The sequence below is a fragment of the Leucoraja erinacea genome, chromosome 7 (assembly GCF_028641065.1).
Source record: "Leucoraja erinacea ecotype New England chromosome 7, Leri_hhj_1, whole genome shotgun sequence".
Classification (NCBI taxonomy): Eukaryota; Metazoa; Chordata; class Chondrichthyes; order Rajiformes; family Rajidae; genus Leucoraja; species Leucoraja erinaceus.
The window spans coordinates 20,294,669-20,319,805 of record NC_073383.1 but is presented as its reverse complement, the minus strand read 5'-3'; the positions used below and the strand labels follow the sequence as shown (position 1 = coordinate 20,319,805).

At 39.3% G+C, this 25,137-nt stretch overlaps 1 protein-coding gene across 1 annotated transcript in view; it reads right to left on the bottom strand.

Moving 5' to 3' along the window:
- Positions 1-25,137, bottom strand: part of ttn.1 (titin, tandem duplicate 1) — a 323,332-nt gene that overhangs the window by 2,244 nt on the left and 295,951 nt on the right. Inside the window, 29 exon segments of the mRNA XM_055637723.1 lie at positions 685-838; positions 917-6,792; positions 8,794-9,387; positions 9,477-9,782; positions 9,877-10,452; positions 10,545-10,844; positions 10,957-11,262; positions 11,363-11,947; positions 12,314-12,616; positions 13,278-13,580; positions 13,884-14,183; positions 14,287-14,574; positions 14,697-15,290; positions 15,389-15,670; positions 15,926-16,231; positions 16,319-16,624; positions 16,742-17,041; positions 17,148-17,438; positions 17,533-17,838; positions 17,943-18,245; positions 18,339-20,402; positions 20,515-20,814; positions 20,930-21,217; positions 21,319-21,612; positions 21,731-23,497; positions 23,585-23,890; positions 23,986-24,288; positions 24,373-24,672; positions 24,764-25,051. Coding sequence (XP_055493698.1) covers positions 685-838; positions 917-6,792; positions 8,794-9,387; positions 9,477-9,782; positions 9,877-10,452; positions 10,545-10,844; positions 10,957-11,262; positions 11,363-11,947; positions 12,314-12,616; positions 13,278-13,580; positions 13,884-14,183; positions 14,287-14,574; positions 14,697-15,290; positions 15,389-15,670; positions 15,926-16,231; positions 16,319-16,624; positions 16,742-17,041; positions 17,148-17,438; positions 17,533-17,838; positions 17,943-18,245; positions 18,339-20,402; positions 20,515-20,814; positions 20,930-21,217; positions 21,319-21,612; positions 21,731-23,497; positions 23,585-23,890; positions 23,986-24,288; positions 24,373-24,672; positions 24,764-25,051 — 18,489 coding nt within the window.

Genomic DNA, 25,137 nt, shown 5'->3' with positions numbered 1-25,137 from the left:
TACTTCCAGGAAATGTACAAAAACTGTTTATGGAAAGACAGGGTGGGTATAATTTAAGAGGGGAACATAATTTTATAACACTCAATGTCAGAACAACTCTTAAAAGTATGTGCATAGCAATCTGTGGTGTGAATTTGTGGAATGGTCTGGAACAGGAAACAAACATAATTCAGTTTAAAAAGATGTACAAAAACACTTTTTAAAAAGGATATTGGGATGAGGATAGGTGGTTGTGAGTGGGATATTTGTTATACTGATTGTATTGGGAAGGGTGATGGGTTGTATATATGACTAAGATACTGTATAGTACATGAGGGTTTTTTCTTTTCTTTTTTTCTCTTTTTTTGTATGGCTGTAAATATTTGATTAGTGTATAAATGTAAATAATTTGGTGTACATATAGCTGCTGGTGTACATATGGTGTACATATAGCTGCTAAATTTGTATAAGATAATTACAAGCAGTTGAATAAGGGGTGGGAATTAATAAGCTTTGGCTTCTTCCTGCTCGTATTCGGACACATATGATTTCATTTATTTATAGATATTGTTTATGCCACTTTATAAATATTCTTGTTTTGTTTTTTTGTTTTTTGTATGCTGTTTCACACTTGCTTTTTATTCTTTTATTCTGTTCGAAATAAAGAATAAAATTAAATTTAAAAAATAAATAAATAAAACTTACCAAGTACAATCAAAGAGGCTGTTGCTGAACATTGTCCATGGAAATTCTTTGCTGCTGCTGTATATTTTCCACTGTCAGAGACCGCTGTGCACTTAATCTCTAATGTATACATGTTTTTCAAACGATTGATTTTTATATTTCTTGAGACTGCAATCTGAAATATAGAATAAGTCAAATTATTATTTGAATAACTAGATAAATTAGCATAAACTGAAAATAATTAATTACTTACGGGTTGGTTGTCTTTTAGCCATTCAACCTCTGGAGAAGGATCTCCTGACATTTCACAAATAAACGTCACCTTTTCTCCTTCATTGACATTTTGGGATTTGTGCTGCTTTATGAACTTTGGGGCATTTGATTCTTTTTGCTTAATGGTTAAATCAAATTGACATTTAACTATTCCATGTTCAGTTATTGCTTCACAGGTGATTGTGCCTTCATCTCTGAAACTGATGGTTTTGATAGTTAAAGTGTGGTCACTTCCAGATGCACCATATTGATAGTCTTTTGAATTGGCAAGCTCAACACCATTTGCAACCCATTTCACACTGGAAGCATTTGGTATGCTGGCCTTAAGAATGGCCTTTTGTCCATCAACTGCATTAATCTGTACACGTGTAGCTGTAATCTCTGTGTACGATGTTTTAAGTTCCTTTTTCACAATTTGTTCCTGAACTACCTTTGCTTCTCCAAGCGACTTAGCTACAGTTTTTTTCTGAGTAGCTTCCTTTGATTCAGCTAACTTGGTCACTTTGTTGACAATGTTTTTGAATACTTGACCAACAAAGGAAAAAGTTGTTTTGGAAACTCCTCCCTCACCGGTGATTTCACAAGTATATTCTCCTTCATCAGTTTCATTAATTCCATGGATACTTAAGGTATAGGTACCATTTGCAGCATATTTCAATTTGTAATGGCTGTTTTCTCTTATTTTACATCCATCCTTAAACCAAGTTAATTCTTTCACATTCAGAGCTGTGCTTTCAACTGCACATGCTAGTTTTACAGAACCATCATCAGAAACCTCAGCTTTCAAAGCTTGAGAAATCTTAGGTGGAGCACTTGCCGGGATCTCTACTCGTTCTCCTGAAAGGGTCCTGACAGCTGGTGGGGATTTAACTCTTGGAGATGAAGTGACTGGTTCTGGTGATTTGATTCTCTTGGAAGTTTTTGTTCCCTCAAAAGACTTTGTTTGAGGTTCAGGGACCTTTCCCATTGGCTCTGCTACAATACCCACTTCTTTTACTCCTGCCCTTCGTATTGTCAGAGTAAAATGTGCTTCTTGTTTTCCTTCAGAATTTTCTACCATCACCGTATAGCTTCCTTCATCAGATGATTGAACTGATGTAATTGTAAAGGTAGATTTATACTGTGTTGTAACAATAAGTAAACGTTTAGAAGTTGTAATCATTCTTCCCCCATGCATCCATGTCACAGTGGGTGTTGGCTCACCATCAGTGCCACAAGAAAATCGAACAGATTCTCCCTCTGCTACCGTGACTGATTGTGGTTTTGTTAGTATTTTGGCAGGAAGAGTTCGCTTAGATGCATAAGCTGACTTTTCCTTTGAATCATAGAGGCCGTAGCTGATCGATTCCTTTATTTCGGATTCTTTTGTTCTAGATTCTCTTGTCTCTTCAAATTCTGCAGCTTTTCTAATTGTAGATATTTGGTAAAAATCAGTTCTTGTCAGTTCAGGTACAAGTGATTGTGGTGCTTCCTCATCTCTACGGCGAGACAAGTAGGTAAGGTAGTCACCTCCTGTAATATCTAATGTTGCATAGTCAGAGGTCTCTCCTTTATAATTGGAACAAACAACACGATAAGTTCCACTATCTTCAGCTTGACAATCCTGAATTTCCAGTGTCAGGACACCAGTCATATCAGTAAAACGATACTTGTCACTCTCTTGAATTTCTATACCATTGTGGTACCATCTAACTTCAGATTTTGGCTTGCACAGAATATTTAGAGTAAATCTTGTATTTTGACTGAGCGGGATGCGGTGAGAACGCATTCTCAAAGTTATACGTGGACCATGGTCAAGGCTGAAAGGCTCTTGAGTAATAACTTCATATTTCCCTTCTGAAGTTCTTTGAGATTTTAAAGCAGTTTTCATTGACTCATATCGTGAAAAGATGTCAAATCTAGCAGTTCTTTCATAGCGTGAAAGTGAGCTCTCTCGAGACACAGGGCTGGGTGAACGAGGCCGGGTTCTCTCGGGTGTGGGTGAGCGTCTTTCTAAACCTTCACTTTCAAATTCGGTATGACGTGTTCGAGATCTGATCAGTTCAGAAACAGGTCGCATTAATTCAATGTAAGTTGGGGAAAGTGATCTCCTTCTCCTAAGAAGCTTTGAGACAGATGGGGATTCTTGACGAACATATTGCTTAAACTCGATGGCTTGCGCTTCTTCTTCTTCTGATCTTGTTACAAATATCTCTCTTTCTCGTCTACGTTTGATCCTTACTTTTTCCTCCTGTTCCATGTACTCAAGTTCTTTTCGGTAGGTAGACAATCTCTGAGTGGTAGCAACTGGTCTAAGGAGCTCGTCGTCTTCTATGTCTTCCATCATTCTTTGTCTTTGCTTTGGGGGTTTATAAACAGCTTTGTCATGTCGCTGCCTGAGATCTGTATAACTGAGGCCAGCTTCACATTTGGAAGGGATGTGATATTTTTGGTAGCCGGTATATTTTTCCTCTTTTTGTGCTGTGGATAATTGTGTCTGTTTATATCTTTGCTGAAGGGATAATAATTCAAAACAGGGAGGGCTACGGCTCGGAGGTGATGCAGAAAATCCTAATTCAAGCTCCTCCTCAAGACGTAATCTTTCCTCCTCCACTCTTTTCATTGAGAGATAGTCATCAACAGGTAGAAGTAAGTCGTCTTCTGACATGTCCCCAAGTGATCGCCTTCTTGGTCTGTAATAAATTTCGTAGTCAGGTGATGGGGTTCGCCTTCGAGCTGGTCTTACTGTTTCCAGATCATCTTGTGACAGTTTGGGAATTCGCCATTTGGGTTTATACTGATCGGTAAAGCGTGGCAATGGCATAACGTAAAACTGCTCCCATCTTGACAGACGAATTCGTTTTGGCCGTTTTGTTACAATTCGTTCCAATGTTGCTGGCATTTCATATTGGTCTCGCAATTTCCTGTACCATTTCATGTCTGACAAAGGCACAAACTGTTTAATATCTTGATTTTCTTCAATTACATTTGCTGCATGAACACGAGGTTCTGGAATTTCATAAGGCATTCGAAGTCTCTTTTCTTCCTTTCTCCTTTTGACCTCTGAAATTTCATATTCACCTATTACATTCTTGGTACTGACAGCTGGTTTGTACAATATTGCAGCTTCTTTCAGAGCTTGCTTTGCTACAGCGGTCAATGGAACAGATTCAACATTTGCAAGTATTTCTGCCATTCTAATGGTTTTGTCAATTTGTTTCTGAACATGTTGCTGGCGTTCCTCCTCACTCTTGTATTGACGCTTAACATAGGTCATGCGTTCAACTTTCAGATATGCTTGGCAACTTGCAGATCCAGCACTGTTGGTAGCAGTGAGTCGGTAAATGCCAGAATCTTCAGGCAAAGTATCCCTTACATGCAAAACATAGTAGTCTAGACCTTCATATACAATTTCAATATTTGGACATAATGACAAAGCCTGTCCATCTTTCTCCCATTTCAGAGTTGGTGCTGGTGTGCCAGATACTCTACACTCAAAACGAATGTTCTGGCCTTCTGTACATTCTGCATTTGCCAACAAACGTTTAAACATTGGTCTCAACGTGCTGTCTGCTGGAGGTGGGTGAGGTGTTACAGTTAGTTTGGCTTTGCAGCTGTCATCACCATATTTATTGCGAGCTTGTACTGTGTACTCAGCATCATCATCGTTTGTTAACTTGTGGATTATCAGTTGATAGAGACCTTTGTCAGACACAAAAGTATATTTTTTCTCATCTTCACCAGGCTTAATCTTTTGTCCAGATTTCAACCAAGTTACTCTTGGGTCAGGGTGAACAGTTATAGTAACACCAAATCTGATATCTTCTCCAATGTAGGCAGTTTGGTTGTACAAAGGCAGAGTGAATTCTGGTGGTCTTTCAAGAAGCCTCATTGTATCCACTTTACGTTTTACTCTCTTTACAGTACGTTGCATAAAGTATTTACGGATTTCTCTTACACCGTTCACAAACAATTCTGCATAGGAACTATCTTCACCATAGTCATTTACTACTTTGCATCTGTATGTACCATCATCTGTCTTGTTTATGTCTTTAACATACATTGTTGCCAAACTATCCTGATAGGTAATTTCATACTTGTCACTGCATTCAAGTTGCCTGACACCAAAGTACCAAGTGACTTGGGTAGATTGATCGTAATTTTCGATTCTGCAGGAATATTTAACATGACCGCCCTCTTCAGCAGTAGCGTGCATGATCTGACCAGCAAGTGGACCAATTTCAATTGAAGATATTTTAACTTTAGCAACTGTAACTCCCCTTTGAGCTCTAACAGCTCCACCAGAGGAAATTCGAGCCACGGAAACAACAAGGTTCATTTCCTTCTTTATTAAGGTCTGATAGTACCTTCTGTGTCTCAAAGTCTTAATTACTTTGGTGCTCATTTTCTCTGTCTTCTGCTTCAACCATACATGTTCAAGAGCATCAGCAGCTGTCATCCGACTCTTCCTTTCCTTGACCAACAGGCGATCAATGAAGTCAAGAGCTTCAGTTGTGATATCCTTGAAAGCTTCATCCTCAAAACTATATTCTGCTCTAATAATGTTGTCAATAACCTGTTGGTTTGTTTCAGCAATAAATGGATTCAGACCACTGAGTAATACATACACAAGTGTACCGACTGACCACATGTCTGTGGCTGCATTGACCACATCATGCTGGTGCAGTTCAGGTGCTGCGTACTCTGAGGCAGTGAACTGAATTCTAATGTTGTCACCCGGTGTGAGTGCCCTGGCCTGACCAAGCTCAACAATCTTAATAAAAGAGCTTTTCCTTGTAGTGTAGATTATATTCTCTGGTTTGATATCAAAAAGCGCCACATTCTGACTATGTAGAAATTCCAATGCTTCACAGACTTGGCGAGTGTAGATGATAACTTCTCTTTCAGTTAGTTCAAAGGTAGTAGAATTAATGCGCTCAAAAATGTCAGTACCTGAAATAAACTCGAAGATCATGACTAATTCTTCAAGGCTCTCAAATGATTCATGCAGCCATAGGATGCTTCTGTGTCTAGCAATATTGAGAATGTCAATCTCTTTCTTCACAAGTATCTGATCAGCACCTTTGATTTTCACAAACTTTGCCATGTATGTTTTCTTGCTTACGTTTTCCATACAGCGATGAACAATACTAAATTGTCCACGTCCCAGCTCTTCAGCAAATGTGTAGCGGGAATGAAGATCTTTAATAGTAGAATGATTAGCTTTGCCTTTAGTAATTGTCATGGTTTCATCGACCTCTTCATCATAGTTCATAACTCTTGACTTGTCTTCTTTTGTGACTATTGGATCAGTTGGCTCTGATGGCTTGCTCTGTCCAAACTTGTTTTCAGCAATCACACGGAACTGGTAGCTAGTTTTGCCAAATAGATTGACAACAGTGTAATGTGTATCACGTGACTGTGCTACGCGTATCCACATCTCTGCAGTTGTTGCACATTTCTCAATGATGTAGTTAATTATTTTACTTCCACCATCATTAGCTGGAGCACTCCATGTTAAATTGACAGAATCACGTGCAATGTCACGGACTTGAATTCCTCTTGGCATGTCGGGTACATCTGCCACGTCCAGTTCAACTGTTTGCTGATCTATGCCAAATCTGTTCTTGGCACACACAACGTAGAAACCAGCATCTTTTATGTCAACTCCATTCGGGAACACCAGAGATGTAAAAGATCTGGTGACAATTACTTGAAAATGACCATTATTATCAATGAGATCTTGTCCTTTCTGCCATGTAATTACAGGATCAGGTCTTCCACTGAAAGGAATCTTAATGCTTATAATTTCACCACGGAGAGCATGAACTGCACCCATGCCTTCCAGATATTTGGGTAGTTGAATCTTGGCTGGGACTAGAAACAAACAAAAAAAGGTTATAAATACTTAAAGGCAAGTGAATGTAAAAGTTAATGAGTAGGAAAGAACTGCAGATGCTGGTTTAAATCAAAGGTAGACACAACATGCTGGAGTAAATCAGCATGGGGCAGGCAGCATTTCTGGAGAGAAGGAAGGTGATGTTTCGGATTGAGACCCTTCTCCAGACTGATGTCAGGGGAGTGGGCGGGACAGATAGAATGTAGTCAGAGGCAGTAAGACTGGTGGGAGAACTGGGAAGGGGGAGGGGATGGAATGAAGTTAGAGAAGTCCACTGGGGTGTAAGCTACCCAAGCAAAATATGAGGTGCTGTTCCTCCAATTTGCGCTGGGCCTCACTCTGACAATGGAGGAGGCCCACAACAGAAAGGTCAGATTGGGAATGGGAGGGGGAGTTAAAGTGCTGAGCAACCGTGAGATCGGGTAGGTTAAGGCATACTGAGCGGAGGTGTTCAGCGAAACAATCAGCGAGCCTGCACTTGGTCTCAACGATGTACAGGAGTTGACACTTTGAACAGTGGGATACAGTAGATGAGGTTGGAGGAGGTGCAGGTGAACCTCTGCCTCACCTGAAAAGACTGTCGGGGTCATTGGATGAATTCGAGGGGCAGGTAAAGGGACATCTCCTGCGGTTGCAGGGGAAAATACCTGGGTTACTGAGTTACTGAAAGTTAATGAGTTTGAAATTGGTCTTGGAAAGCAGAACAAAACTGGGAGTAGTGAATTAACAGCCCACTTTATACCCCACATGATATTTTCCTTAATTGACTTTGATATAAAAGAAGAATGAAAAACAAAACCAGGCAACTTTTAAAATGTGGAAACAAGTAAGTAAGTAAGTAAGTTTATTGGCCAAGTATTCACATACAAGGAAACAAAGAACTGCAGATGCTGGTTAAAGGGCCTGTCCCACTTACAGGACCTTTACAGGCGACTGCCGGCACCCGTCATAGGTCGCCGAAATTTTCAACATGTTGAAAATTCAGCGGTGACCAGAAAGACGCTACGACTCTTTGGGGACCTCTCACGACCATAGGAGACCTCTCATGACCATACAGCCTGTATGCCCAGGTGAAGGAGGGGGAATTTCATAGGAGGCTGGTTGGAACAAAGATAAGAAAGGAAGGTAGACGCATGAGACAGGTTTGAAGAGTTGCAAATCCGGAGGAGGGAAATTTGCAGGTGCGGGAGAAACACGGGGGTTCCAAACTGAATATGCCACTGGGACCGCTGTTTCACAATGATAATTTTGCATAACTCCTTAGACTAATTACAGGTGCTTGGTTGATCAGGAGGGCAGTGTGGTAAAGAAGGTATTTGGCACACTTGCCTTCATTTGGAACATTATTAAGTACAAACGTTGGCACATCATGGTGCAGTTGTACAAGTCATTGGTGAGACCACATTTGAGGTACTACATGCAGCTCACCCAGCTATAGGAAGGATGTAAATTGAGTTGGAAAGGGTGCAGAAGAGATTCACAAGGACGATACTTGGCTTGTGGGCTTGAGTTATTGGGTGAAGTTAGATAGACTGTGACATTTTTCTTTGGCACAAAGGAGGTTAAGGGATGTCCTTATTGAGGTGTACAAGATCATGAGGGGCATGAATAAAGTGAATCACACTTTTTTTCGCCAGGGTGGAGCTTTCTAAAAGAAGAGGGCATTGGGTTCAGGTGAGAGGTGAGTGATTTAAGAAGCTCCTCATGGGCAACATATTCACTCAGAGAGTGGTCCGTATCTGGAATGAGCAGTCAGAGGAAGCTAAAGAATTGGTTACAATTAAAACATTTAAAAGACATTTGGATAGATAGGAAAGGTTTAGTGGGCTATGGGCCAAATGCAGGATAGTGGGACTAATTTGGTCTGCATGGACAGGGTGGGCTGAATGGTCTGTTTCCATGCTCTATGAATTTAATCACATCCCAGATGTATTCAGAAATATGACACAATTTTAACATAATTTTTATATGATACATACCATCAACATCTAAAGATACTGTTGATGAGATGGAACCTCCTTGATTGATTGCTCTGACTTGATATACGGTTGCATCTTCTCCTGTGACGCCAGTAATTACCAGTTGATAGTAGCCTCCCTTAAATTCCTGGATCTTTACCTTTTCACCATCAGGTTCAATTTCTCTTCCCTGTTTAAACCATTTCACAACAGGTTTAGGATGACCAATAACCTTGCATACAAATGTGGCATTGCCCTTATATTTCACACTCAAATTGCGTATTTCTTCTTTAAACATTGGTGCCTTGATTGGTATATCGCACATTGGAATAACAGGATCGGATATTTCACTCCAATCACTCTCACCACCAAGGTTTTCACATTTAACACGGAACTCATACTCCATGCCTTCAATGAGGCCTTTCACACTGAGAGCTGTTTCGTGTATTTCATCAGTTGTTACAGCGATCCATTTATTCTGCTTTTTCTCTCGTTTTTCAAGGTAATAATTTCTGATCTTTGCACCACCATCACTGGCAGGTGGCTTCCATGAAACCACACACGAATCCTTTGTGACAGCAGCTACTATAGGTTTGGCTGGATTTCCTGGCTTCTCTGTAGACAGAAGTGAAGTGAGATATTTTAATATTTAGGCTGTAACATGTTAATAGACAAACAACAAATTCATTTATGTAGATACTTACCAAATTGACTCTTGATGATGACAACGGAGGAAACTTCCAATGGTTTACTGACACCAAACTGATTTTGAGCAGAGACACGGAAGTAGTAGCCAGCATTGTCGATGAGGTGTGCAATCCTACAAGTTGTGCCAGCAATAGAAGACGATACCAGCTGCCATTGTGCATCTTCCTTGGCTTCACGTTTTTCTACAATGTAGTTGGTAATTATAGCACCTCCGTCATCAAGTGGTGGCTTCCAACTGATTACTATAGAATTTTTCAGCAATGCATCAATTGATATTGGTCCTTCTGGCATATCTGGCTTATCTGTATGGAAACATAGATGGTATTAGGCATTTCATTATCATTAACATTCATTGTAATGTAATTTATGCATACATACACAATTGAATATCATTACCTTGGATTTCTACGTTAAATGTTTTATCGATTGTTCCAAATGAATTGCTGAGTTGCACTCTGTATTTTCCAACATGATTCTTTCGATGAATATTTCTCACTACAAGATGAGTGTAATGTTCTGTGTTCTCTATTGATATATTATCTGAATCTGACAAGAGTTTCTTTTCATGGAACCAGCGAATAGCAGGCACTGGACGGCCAATGTATACAACATGGATACGAAGACTTGCACCAACAGTTACAACATAGAGCTCTTTTTGTGGATAAGAGGGATGGAAATGTGGAGCAGCCTCAAGCAATACATTGCCGCTGATCTCGATTTCACCAGTATCATTCGTAGCTTTACAGGTATAGAGACCTTCATCATCTTGATCGTCTGTTACAATAGTGATAGAATGATTACGCCCGTCTGAACTCATCTTATACTTGCGGCTTTGTTGCAATTCCTTTCCATAATGGTACCACTTAATATCTGGAAGCGGTCTACCAATGATCTGGCAAGCCAGTTTTGCTGGTTCACCTAGCTTGGCAACAACTTCAGCGATTTCTTCTTTAACTGTTGGTACTTCTCCCGCTGTTGACAAAGAAGAGGAGACAAATTAGCTAAAGCCATTATATAACACAAAAATTATATTATTTAAAATAAAATATTAAAAAAATACACACATGTCAATTTAGTCTTGATTGCAATAACAGTTCTGCGAGGCCGGCTGATTCCCGTCTCATTCTCGGCAAAGACTCTGAATTCATATTCCGTGGCTTCCAGAAGACCACCTTGGATAAACTGCCTATCCTTCATTCGTTCCTTACTGCATTTTTTCCAAGCACTATCACCGGACTGACGATACTCAACCCAGTAACCAATAATTTCCTTGCCACCATCACACTCTGGACGGTCCCACTGAATGGCGATGCTATCTTTTGTGACAGATGTAACTTCAATCTCTCCAGGTTGGCTTGGTTTATCTGTGGAAATGTATTTGCTTGTTAAAATCGAGTAATTGTGTCATATCTGAAGTCACATCATCCTAAATTTCATATTGATGCAGCATATTAATAGAGATTGAATGAAACATACCAAAAGGATCCTTGCATTGAACGACATCAGAAGCTGGGCTTGGCTCACCAAGACCAATGTCATTCTGTGCCAAAATACGGAACTGATATTCAGCATCTGGAATAAGCCCAGAAACAGTGTACATTGTAGTGGTGATGTGAGTCTTGTTTTGTCGCACCCATTTATCTGTGGTAGACTCTTTGCGATCGATAAAATATCCAGTAACACGTGATCCACCGTCATCCTTTGGCCTTGACCAGCACAGGGTGACAGAACTCTTGGTGACATCCAGTATTTCTGGAGGGTTGCTTGGAGGCTCCGGTGGATCTAGAGTGACAGTAGTGAATAGTGACAACCACGCACAAAAATTAAATACATTCAAAAGATAAGATGACATTAAGATGACAATGAACAATATTCAACTTACATAGTGGTGTCTTTGGTACAACTGATTCTTCTGATTTCAAAGATTTGCTAATGCCGAATTGATTTTCAGCAGAAACTCGGAAGTGGTATTCCACATTTTCTTTCAAGCCTTTGACAACAATGGCAGTGTCCTTTACTCTAGAATCAACAGTGTACCAGGCAGTTTTGGATACTTCACGTCTCTCAACAATATATCCAATGATATCAGATCCACCATCTTCAACAGATGATCGCCAGCTTACTCTGACAGAACGAGCTTGAATATCATCAAATTCAAGTGGACCTTGTGGAGGATCTGGATTGCCAATCACCTTCACCTTAATGTAAACTGTCTTTTTGCCACACTTGTTTTCAAGAACAAGGTCATATGTGCCTGAATCTTCTCTGACTGATTCTTTTATCACAAGTTCGGTGTGAGTCTCAGAAGTTGCAATCATTGCACGCATACTGATATCACGGCCTTCCTTTGTCCACTTGCAGACAGGAATAGGTTTGCCTTTAATGGGTACTGTTAGTTTGATTGCTCCACCTTGTCTAACAATCAGGCCTTCAAGGTATTGATGGTCAAGTTCATAATCAGGATACTCTGTAAGAAAATAAAAATCAAGTGTTATATTAAAAAGCAAGCAAATAATCCATTAGTGTCATCCAATGGCTAGGTATACATTTACAAAAGAACAAAACATAATACTCCAAAATTTCAATATGGGTTGAAAACAAAAATTGAAATAGCCTAATCAGCATGTAAATTTTGCGGTTAAAAATATGGGTCCCATTTCTTCTTTCATCACTGAATGCCTGAGGATTAGCTGATGGTCTAACAGAGCATAAAAATGCTTCAAAAGATGGAGGTTTTGTTTCATTTTAATGGCTAGCTGACAAATGTGAATTCACCTGTATAATTCAACACACTTAGCTGAACACAAAACATAAGAATGTCAAAATTCCTCACCGAGCATTTCAGTGACCTTAACAGTTCCTGGCATATCAGCTGGCTCACCAGGACCACCGGCATTAACTGCCATAACACGGAACCTATACTCGGCACCCTGTGGCATGTGAGTCAGGGTGTATTCACAGATCTTTGTTGGAGTAGTGTTGCACTTAGTCCATTCAAACTGGTCAACTTTCTGCATCTCAATAAGGTAGCCTGTGACCTTCGAACCACCTTCCTCTTCTGGTGGACTCCAAGCAACAGAAATGGATGTTCTGGATGTGTCCGTAACTCTTGGATTTTGTGGTTTTCCAGGTGGATCTACAGAAACAGTAAATGTCATTAGTTATTGAAATTTTGATGTAAATAGCATATTGAAAATACTTTTCCAAATGATGCTCAATGATTTGAAATAGAGTACAACTGAGGCAACTGGAATGTCAAAGTTTGACACATGGTTTATGTTAGGTAATTTAAGTTAAGCTTGTAATTGACCATACATGTAGGTTCATATATTTTTGGCTCGTGAAAATAAAATCAGAGCGGGATCTGTTTCTTACCAGCTATTCAATTGGAAGCGCACGTGGGGATTCTTCATGAATATGTTTTGAGATTCTCCACAGTCAGATTACAGCACTTACAAAGCAAACATATATCATCTGACATTTTTACTACCTCAAACAATTTTACCAGAGATGTGCAGTTAATCCAGACACTGTGGTTTTCAGACATTATTCCCATCACATTAACAAAATGTTCCTATCACGGTGGAAAAAGCAGCACTCTACAGTTGCGCGTCCACCTCGGCACCAGAAAATAAAAGCAACTCATTTAAACATTTTGCATTACTATTATCTACAGGAAATTATTAATATTTAAGAAACTAAATGGAAGAGAGAATCATGAAATAAAGTCTAAACAATTGATTTTTAGTGGCACCTCTATCTTTGTACCGACATTGTAATTTGAATTGATACGTTACCTATCGGGTCCATGGCAACTGCAGATTTGGAAGGTCTGCTTGGTTTGCTGGTCCCTCTAGCATTCACAGCTGTCACACGATGTTCATATTCTAATCCTTCTATAAGGCCAGTGGAACGGTACCTTGTCATTGTCACAAGCACTTTGTTAACTCTCACCCATCGCTCAGACCTGACCTCCTTGCGTTCAATGATGTAACCAGAAATTGGTGAACCACCATCTTCGATTGGTGGCTCCCAGGAAAGTGTCATACCATCACGGGATACATCAAATACATGGGGAGTACCAGTGGGGTCAGCCACATCTGCAGGGAAAAGAGAAATTAGGTTTGTAGAAAGATTATCACCCAGTGATTCCTAAAGAAATATTTATAAAATATATATTTTAATTATTACTGAACATTAATGATTCTAAAAATTCTAATATTCTATTGTTTTCAAACCATTTATTTAATATTTAAATATCAATACTGGTTCATTAATTCATCATTACTGAAATAGTTATTCATTATAAAAGTTAATGGATGAGCATTATGACCAATCTTTACAACAAGAAATCCATTGTTTAATATCCTGGCATCTCTAATCATCGCCAATTTTGCACTTACTAATGGCACTCTTGCACTCCACAATGCTAGACTGTACGAATGACCCAATACCAAAACGGTTTGTGGCAGCGACACGGAATACATATTCAGTGCCTTCAGTTAATCTTGTAAATTTGAATGTGTTCCTGGTAACGGATTCAGACACAGGCAGCCATCCTGGGCGATGAGCATCACGTTGCTCCACAACATAACCGCTTATGGCAGCACCTCCATCTTTCTCTGGTGGTTCCCAACTGATGGTGACAGTGGTGGCATCAATTTCATCAATTTTAATTGAGCCTCTGGATGGTCCTGGTTTATCTATAAATTAATTGATACATTTAACAAGGATTCAAAAAATATTACACACGACAATGGGCAGCTGTTTAAGATTTAAAAAATAGAATTTGGAAGAAAAACTTACCAAGAATGATCACTTTGATGGATTCAGTCGTAGTTCCGGCAACATTTTTCAGTTCAAGTGTATAGTCACCAGTATCATCTATGGTGGTTTCACGCACAGTAAGAGTGGTCATCTTTGCAATTTTTTCTATTTTGGTGCGTTCACTTTCTTTCAGTTTAGTACCTTCATAGTACCATGTTGCAGCAGGAGGTGGACGTCCACTAATTGGAATAGATAATTCAATAGGCCTTCCAGCATGTACGTTGACTGTCCTTTGAGGTATGCCTGCCAAATCAATCTTTGGTATCACTGTTGGAAAATAAGCACAAGAATAAGATATTTATGTATTATTATTGCATTCATCATGTACAATTTCATATCAACATGAGAACATATGTAAACACCAAAATTCAATTTAAAGCAGCACATACCTTTTAGATCTTGCACAATGACAGCAGTTACAGTCTCTCTTGGTTCACTGACACCTTTGTCATTCTGGGCCCTGACTCTGAACAGATACTGTTCAGACTCATTCAGCGAGATTATGGTATGCTCAAATACTGTGTGCTTTAGAGTTGCAACTTTCATCCACCTTTCTGTGCCAGCTTTGCATGCTTCAATAACATAACCAGTCAGTCTGCATCCTCCATCGTGCAGTGGTTTTTCCCAGGCTAGTGTGACTGTGGATTTTGTGACATCAATTACATCCAATTTCTGCGGGACCATTGGAACTTCTGAAACAAGGACTGCATCTGCGGTTTCACATGGCTCACCGACACCATAGATATTCTCTGGTGAGACTCTAAAATAATACATTGTACCCTCAGTAAGTCCAGTTATTCTATAAATGGTCTTGCTGCATTTAATTGTCACAGTTTTGAATGCTCTCATAGCAGCTTCCCGTCTCTCAATGATGTAATTGATGACTGGTGCTCCACCATCAACCATTGGAACATCCCATGTGATGACTACAGAATCTCTAGATACTTCCTTTACTTTAACAGCACCAGGAGGGCCAGGCGTATCTGAGAAGAGAGAAGTTATTTAAAAAATGTTTGCTACTTTTTCAAAGTCTTGGAATAGATGATAATGAAAAAGACTGAAAATATCTTGTTTCACATACCATATACTTTGGCAACTATAGTAGCTGACTTCTTGCCTGAAGGATTTTCAGCCTCAATGGTGTATTTGCCTGCATCATAGCGATTCACCTTGTCAATTACAAGCAGTGTGTAAGAATCTGTTGTGTCAATATAAGCATGACTGTAGAGGTCAACATTTGATTTACTCCAGGTTAACACCGGAGCTGGTCGACCTGACACTGACACCATTAAGCGGAGTGAGCCACCAGCTCTGACAGTAACTGTCTTTTTGAGATCATCTGCAAGTTCAAGATCTGGTATTTCTAGAAAAATAAGATAATGAAATAGAGAATAAAAACACATTGCAGTCTTCCACAATAAAATATTCAAAGTGTTATTCAAAATTTACATTGAATAAAATGCTTAGGAGTAGATTCATTTCTAGTCACAATTAAACAGTAGCATATTTTAAGTAGCAGCTATACATATTTTATTCCAATATTAAAGGCACTGTCAGTAATGTGTGAATAAAGAAAAAACAATATAGATTTATAGATAGTTTTTATAATACAACTTACCTATTCTTTCTACAGCTTCAATTACAGCAGATGACTCGCTGTATTCACTGATTCCATTTACGTTGACAGACGCAACTCTGAAATAGTATTTCTTGTCGGTGGTAAGACCTGTAATGGTATATTCTGTATTTCTTATGGTGTCTTTTGTATGTGCTCTATACCACTGTTCCATACTTTCCTCTTTCATTTCGAGTACATATCCAATAATATCAGAACCACCATCATACATGGATCTTGTCCACGCTAAGCTGATACTGTGTTTGGTTGTATCTACAACTCTTGGTATTGAAGGTGCTCCAGGTGTATCTACAATATAATGTAAAAATATTATGTTCATCATTATTTACAGAATTACAACAAGAAACTACAATAAAATAAAAATCTGACACTTACATGTGGGGTCTTTGCACAGGATGTATTGCGATGATTCACTTGGCTCACTGTTACCAGCGGCATTCACTGCTGAGACACGGAACTGGTATTCACAGCTCTCCATTAGATTTGTTATCTTGAGTCTAGTATCATAAATAGTAACGTCTTTGTTGACTCGAGTCCAGCGTACACTTCGTTTTTCACGTTTATCTACCAGATAATTACTAATTTCCGCACCACCGTCAGTTTCAGGTTTCAACCACTGGATAATGATGTGATCTTTTCCCACTGTAACAAGCTCTGGTTCACCAGGTGGTGATGGAATAGCTGTTTAAAACAAATTGATTTCAATTAATCAACCAATCAATTAATTAATTCATTAATAATCATATCAAGATTAATAATAATTTGAAAATGAAAAATGAATTATCACATTGTACTTACTGTATGATTTTCTGGCCAAGACTGGTACAGACTCCAATGGCACACCGGGTCCATACTTATTAACTGCTCTTACTCTAAAAATGTATTCATTGTTCTTTATAAGTCTTGTAACAACACTGGAGAGAGCCTTGCACTCAGCTTCAACGATGACCCAGTTAAGTCTGCTCGTCTCTCGTCTCTCTACAATATAGTGTGTAATCTCTGCTCCACCATCTTCCTTTGGCATATTCCATGATAAAGTACACTTCTCTTCAGTTAATCTGCTGATGTTAAGTGAACCATCACAAGGTCCTGGTGAATCTATATAGAGTTTGGAACATAAAAATTAGGATGCATACAATGCCAATATTGTACCTTGATGCTTTCATACATGATTTTTTTTTCTATTTTATTACAGAAAACATACCTTGCACTTTAACATTTACGGACACAGTCTTAGATCCACTTGGATTTTTCACAGTTAGTGTATATTTTCCAGTATCATTTCTGTCACAGAACTTGATAATGGCAACAGCTCGCTTGTTTGTGTACTGTAGAGAAATCTTCTCACAAAGTTCTAGTTCTTTGTTTCCTTTAGACCAATAGACCTTCGGGTCAGGTTTCCCACCAATGAAAGCATCGAGCACCAAGTCTGATCCTGCCCTTATGGTAATAATGTCTCCAAGTAATCTGCTGTCCAGTTCTGCCTTAGGAGGTACTGTAAATCAGAATAAAAAGTAATGAATTATCTTCCAAAAAGATGTTTCTTGTTCAACAGAAAATGTATAGATATATTTTTGACACCAGCATACCATATTCATCTTTGCAAGCGACAGGTCCAGTAGATTCAGATGGTGTACTAATGACTCCACTTGCATTCTTGGCTAAAACGCGGAATTCATAGACCTCCGAATCACTTAGTGCTGTCACAGTGTAGAATGTTTCAGAGATGGATGTGTAGTTGCACTTCAGCCAGCGGCCATCACCAGTTTCATTATAGGGCTTGCGATCTACGATGTATCCAACAATTTTACTTCCACCATCGTGGAGTGGTACAGTCCATTTTATCGAAACCGAAGATCTCGTAACATCTGTTACTTCTGGTCGACCTGGAGGATCTTTACACATTTAAACAAAAGTACATTTCAATTAAAATCTCTAAATATTTGCAAATATAGAAAGTATAATATATGAATTCTTTCATTTTCACTTTTGATCTTACCAACAGGATCTTGTGCCATTATTAGTCTAGAAGCTTCACTTGCTTTACTCAAGCCAGCTGCGTTCATGGCATAAACCCTAAACTGGTATTCCAAGCCTTCCACAAGAGTGGATATTTTGTAATGGCAATCAATGCATGGTATTTTGTTTTCTTTCACCCAGAGAATGCTGTTACGTTCTTTCTTTTCAATCCAGTAGCCTGTAACTTTGCTGCCACCATCATGATACGGGTCTTCCCATTGGATAGACATGGCATTAGCAGACACAAAATTCACTACTGGCCTGGTTGGAGGGCTTGGTGGAACTGCAGGACATAAAAATATATAATTAGTAAGTTTTCTCCAGCTTCATTGCTTAATATGCATTATCCAATAAATAGTTAGATTTTTTGACTTACCAAATGGATGTTCTGCAACAACAGGTTTTGATTCCAATGGTTTGCTGACACCAAATCTGTTCTCTGAACAGACACGGAACGTGTATTCCATATACTTTGTCAAGTGGGTAACTTTAATCTGAGTACGTTTTACACTGGAATTGATGAGCTGCCATGTTGTGGTACCAGATTCACGTTTTTCTACAATATAGTTGGTGATATCAGTACCACCATCATCTTCAGGCTCTGCCCATGACAAAACGCATGAATCTGCAGTGACGGATGAGATACTCACAGGTCCAGTCACTGGACCTGGTCGTCCAATAACATTAACAGTTACAGCAAATGTCATGACTCCTGCTGTGTTTTCAAGTGTTAGGTAATATTTTCCTGAGTCACCTCTCATAGCGTCCTTCGCAGTCAACGTAGTTCTCTCTTTTGTCGTTGTGATACTGACCCTTTCAGTTTCCTTTAATCTCATTTCCTCAAGCTTCCACGACACCTTAGGAGCAGGACGGCCACTAATAGGTACATCGATGGTAAAGGTACTTCCTGATTTACAGGTAATTGTTTGATTGGTGATTCCTGATAAATCTGCTTTCGGCTCAATCTGTGGTTCTTTAATAATCACAGATGAAAACGCCTCTCTTGGTTCACTGTGACCTGCATTATTTTTCGCTCTGACACGGAATTCATACTCTTTATTTTCAACAAGTTCATCGATTTGAAGTGTAAGGAGTTTGGTTTGACCACCTTCAACCCAGTGATCTGAACCTTTTTGTTTCATCTCCACTACATAACCAGTAATTGAACTGCCACCATCATGCTCTGGTTTCATCCAAGCTAAAATTGCAGACGTTCTCCCTGTATCGACAATATCTAGTCTCTTAGGTGGTGCTGGTTCCTCAGTGGCTATAATAGGTTCTGGTATCTCATATGGTACACCAAGGCCATATTCATTTTCTGCCATGACCCGGAAAAAGTATGGCACTCCTGCAAGGTCTTGTGCTCTGAAGATCTGTCGGGGGCATTTGCCACTGATTTCTTGCCAGCTGCGTCGACTGGCTTCACGCTTCTCAATTGCATAATGACGAACACGGGAACCTCCATCATGAACGGGAGCATCCCACATCAAGGTAATTGCACCTCGAGTGACATCTTTGAATGTAATTGGTCCTGGTGGACCTGGAGTGTCTTGTACTTTAACGGTGAAAGTTATAGACTTGCTGCCAATGCTGTTTTCGACAGTAAGAGTATATTTCCCAGCATCGTATCTATCGCAGTTCTCTATTGTTAATGTACTGTTCCTATCTGTTGTATTAATGTGAGCATGTACTCCAATGGATGAATCTGCTTTCTTCCAAGTGGCAATTGGAACTGGCCTACCTTGGAAGGCAATATGCAGCTGAATGGTATTGCCAGCTTTAACAATATGTATTTGTTTGAAATTGGCATCAGTCTCAATTTCTGGTGCTGTTAACCTATCTGTAGCATGTACTGACCCAACAAGTTCGCAGCTATCTCCTTTTCCTGCCCCATTAACAGCACAGATACGGAATTTGTACTCTTCACCAGGTTCCAAATCAGTAACTGTGTATTTGGTATTGACACATGCTTCAACGTTAACCTTATGCCAATCTCCAAGACTGGCTTTGCACTTTTCAATTATGTAGCCAATAATTTCCATGCCTCCGTCAAAGACAGGCTTAGTCCATTCTAAGCTTACAGATGTCTTTGTTGTATCTGTGACTCTAACAATGGTGGGTGCACCTGGTGGGTTTACTGGTTCTCTACACTTAATAAGTCTAGAAATATCACTTGAGGGGCCCGCTCCAGCTTTATTTTCTGCCATGACATGGAATTCATATTCGTTTCCTTCAGTGAGGTTCGTCACTTTGAACCGGTTTTCAGTAATCGGTCTTTTGCTGGAAACTTTGACCCAGCGCAGACTCTTCTTCTCACGTCGTTCAAGAATGTAATGTGTAATTTCATTCCCTCCGTCTGATTTTGGTCTTGACCAAGTAAGGGTAATAGTTTGACCTGAAACATGGGTTGGTTCTGGTGTTCCAGGTGCATCTGGCACAGCTGTGAAACAACAAAAGCAAGTTAATTAAGTAGCACTGTTTGGACACGTAAAGACTGGCAAATGTTTGATAAAAGATTGGAACATCAATTACAAATTCTGAAAAATACATACTGTATTGTATCTGTGCAATAACTGGCTCTGAATCTATTGGTCTGCCAGTGCCAAATTTGTTGACTGTTGAAATTCGGAACTGGTACTCGTTCCCCTTGATTAACTTGGTGACTGTGTAAGAACAAGCTTCACAATTATCGTTGACCAAAGCCCATGTAAGTCGACTGGTCTCACGCTTTTCTATTACATAATTGCTAATGACAGCACATCCATCATTTTCTGGTGGCATCCACCACAATGTCAGCTTCTCTCCAGTGATGTTGGTAAATCGAATTGGTCCAATTGGTGGTCCCGGAGTGTCTGAGGAAAACCAGAAATGTTAGTGCCCAGCAAATGAAGTAAAATATTAAAATTACCAAAACATTAAACTGAACAATTATAAAGAGTACATAAGTTGCCAATGACTTCTAATTACCGTGAACTCTAACATGAATGTCAGCCCTCTGGATGCCTGATGCATTCTTGGCTTCCACAGTATATATGCCACGATGATCTCGGTTGCAGTCTCTGACAAAGATGGAACTGGACCCAATAACGTTGGTGATATCCACCATCAATTTCTTCTCAATCTCCTTTCCATCTTTGTACCAGGTTACTTGAGGTAATGGGCGGCCTTTGATATGTACCTTAAGTCGCATACTCTCACCAGATTTTACTGTCACACCTTCAAAATGTTCAGCACCAAATTCAATTGACGGTGATACTATGAAAGAAACAGATGAGTGATTGCCAGGTCGATGCTTCAAAGGCATTACAAGTATAAACAATACATATGCTAACTATTTAGCTTTTAGATGTACTTACTGCTTTCATCCCTTGTCATAATATTGCCTGATGACTGAGATGGTGGACTGACTGTTCCAACAGCGTTTCTAGCAATTATGCGGAATTCATAACGATCACCAGGGCTAAGGCCTGACACTGTATATTGGCATTCAGAAATATCAATAAAGTTGCACCTCAACCAACGAGCTCCACCTTGCCGCTTTTCAACACTATATGCCACAATTTTACTTCCACCGTCACGAGTTGGTGGTTCCCACTTAAGTGTTATAGTATCTCTTGTCACATCGATGTAATCTGGTGTACCAGGTGGATCTGATGAAATAATTTTGCAAGTAGTCACGTAAAGAGAAATCCAATCAATCATCAACATCAACTATTATGCTTTAATACAAGTAGAATACTTGTATGTTTGAGGAAAGAAATTACTTACCAACTGGTGAGACAGCCAACGTGAATTTGCTTGCTTCACTAACTGTGCTCAATCCAACACTGTTTTCAGAATAAACTCGGAACTGATAGTCCAGGCCTTCAATAAGTCCTAATATTCTGTATTCTTTGTTAGAAATAGGTACTTTGTTGATTTTTTGCCATAAGATGCTGTTCCTTTCTTTCTTCTCAACATGATATCCAGTGATTTCTGAACCACCATCATATAAAGGTGCATCCCATGAGATTGTCATAGCATCACAAGTGATATTGTACACAACAGGCTTTCCAGGGGGTCCAGGAAGTCTGTACTGATGTTTTGCTATAACAGCCATTGAATTCAGTGGAAGACTTACTCCATATCTATTTTCAGCATAAATTCTAAATTGATATTCTAGATCTTTAACCAGTTTGGTAACTTTAAAGGTTTCCCTGGCTGCACTGGAACAAACCACTTTCCAATTGGTTTGTGAAGTTTCACGTTTTTCAATACTGTAGTTCGTAATTTCACTTCCTCCATCATCGTCAGGTGCATCCCATGAAATTACGACACTTTCAGATTTGATTTCATCAAATCTAATTGGCCCTTTCGGCTTCGAAGGAGGGCCAAGAGTAATTATGGTAAAGCTGAATGACTTTCTTGAAACTGCATTATCAAGAATCAAGGTGTACTTTCCACCATGTTCTTTCTTGACATTCTTAATACTTAATGTAAGTTTGTCTTCTGCTTTTGTGTACCGGACTTGTTCACTTTCTTTTAATGGAATGTTGTCTTTCTCCCATTTGATACTTGGTCGAGGTTTACCCTTATATGGAAGATCAACGTGAACATTGTGACCAATTCTTACTTTAATTTGTCCTCCTGCTATTTCAGATAAGTCAGCTTCAGGTGTAATGACGTAATCTTTCACAGTGATAGGTGCAGTAATAACACTATCACTTAATCCTTTTTCATTCTTTGCAAAGACTCGGAATTCAATTACTGTTAACTCCTTTAATTTAGTAACTTCAAAAGTACAGACTTTGGAAATCCCAGCGTGACACCATTCTTGTTCCTCTTTCAATTTCTTTTCGATGACATATTCTGTAATTATGCTGCCTCCATCATAGTCAGGCTTGTTCCATTGTAACACGACAGAAGATTTTGTTGAGTCTTTCATCATAAGATCCTTGACAGGCCCTGGCACCTCAGTGGCTTTCACTGGTTCTGCAGTGTCACATGGCTCACCCATTCCATTCTCATTCTCTGCTATTACTCGGAAAAAGAATGAGCACTTTTCTGACAAGTTGGTGATTTTAAAGGTTGTGCTGGAACATTTGGTTGTAACACCAGACCAGGCTCGTTTTGTTGCATCTCGTTTTTCAATAACATAATTGGTAATTTCAGCACCACCATTAATAAGAGGTGGTTCCCAAACTAATGTGATTGTACCTCTGGTCACATGCTTAACATGCAACTTCTGACAAGGTCCAGGAGATGCAAGGACTTTCACATTTACAAATGTTGATTTGGGTACTCCAACACCATTTTCAATTGTCAAAACGTATTTGCCAGTATCTTCACGGTTGATCTCAGTAATATTGAGAAGGGTAGATGACTCAGTATTGTGGATGGTGTATCTTTCATCATCGTTGATATTTTTCTCACCCTTTCTCCAGGTAACATTTGGATGAGGTCGACCTTTGAAAGGTATCATAATTTCTACATTTTCTCCTGTTTTTGCAGTTATGGAAGTCCTGAGTGCAACATCAAGATCAATCTCTGGTTCCTCTGTAGAAGGAAATGTAAATATATATCAGGATCTAATATATACACGTGCTAATTGTAATTAAGGCATTCTACATATCATAGACTTACCTAGTATGTCTTTGGCCTGTGCAGGTTCCACCATTTCAATTGGTTCCCCTTGTCCTGCAATATTAACTGCGCAGACACGGAAGTAGTAGTTTACGCCATGTGTCAAGTGGTACACAACATATTCTGTTGTCCTGACTTCTCCCTTAGAAGTAATTACTGTCCATTGTTCTTCATCAGCTTCCCTCATTTCAACAACATAGCTTGTTATTGCACTTCCTCCGTCATAGACAGGTTTAACCCAGCCAAGAGTGATGGAAGATTTAGTGCTGTCCACAATCTTCAGTTTGGTTGGTTGACCAGGTTGATCTAGATATAAGAAAGAGAATATTTGAAAGAATTAACCGTAAAATATTGATACATATTGCTTAATCTTTTGCAAATTTTCCATGAATTTTCCATACCAATTGGATCAGCAGCCTTGTAGAAATCAGATGGATCAGAGTATGGACCCTCGCCTGCTGCATTGATAGCACACACTTGGTACTGATATTCATTTCCTTCTGCAAGCCCAGAAACCTTTTGCCTGGTATCACGGATAGATTCCTTAGTAACCTTAAACCATCGTAGACTCTTTTTCTCGCGTCTTTCCAAGATGTAGCCACTGATTTCATTGCCACCATCGACAGTCGGTCTCTTCCAGCTTATAGTCATTGTTTGTTTAGTTATCATGGAAGCTTCTGGCAATGATGGCTGCCCGGGTGTAACTATTAAAAAAGTTCTTAAATTAACCTTCATGTAACAATTAGGAAGAGCATTCATTGAAGAAAAAAAAGTGCTTGTTTTCTTACCAAATGCATTCTTAGCAATAACAGCATCAGATTCCAGTGGATCACCGACACCATATTTATTCACAGCCCGAATACGGAACACGTATTCATTGCCCCTAATGATATTATGCACAGTAACGATAGTATGTTCCATCTTTTCTGAAATGAGCGACCATACAACTCGACTTGTCTCACGCTTTTCAACAATATAGTGGCTGACGGGGGCACCGCCATCATCCGTTGGAGCAGCCCAAGTAAATGTGATCTTTTCAGCTGTAACAGTCTTAAACTGTACAGGCCCAAGTGAAGGTCCAGGTTTGTCTGTGAAACAGAAGCAAATAAATCATGCAACTCCTGAAAAAAGTGTAGTTTTAAAAATAACCTGCAATTTATAATCAATACATTCACATACCTAGAACTTGTAATCTGATTGTTCCCGATGCTGAGCCTAAGGGGTTCTTAAGCCTGACCTCATAGCTTCCAGTGTTGATACGACTGGCATCCTTAATAATTACTGCTGCAGAGTCTGTTGTGTTTTCAATAAAGACTTGTGAACTTGTCTCAAGTTCTTTACCGTTTTTATACCATTCAATAGACGGCAGAGGCTTTCCAGAGATACCAACTTTAATCTTTATGGCTGAATCGGCCTTAAGTTTGACAATATCCATATACTCCAAAGGCAAGTCAACCTCGGGTGCACCTAAGCAGCAAAGTTAATAACAGCAACATTATTAGAAATATTAATCACAAAAGAAAATCCTATATTTGCAGATATAGAGTAAGTTG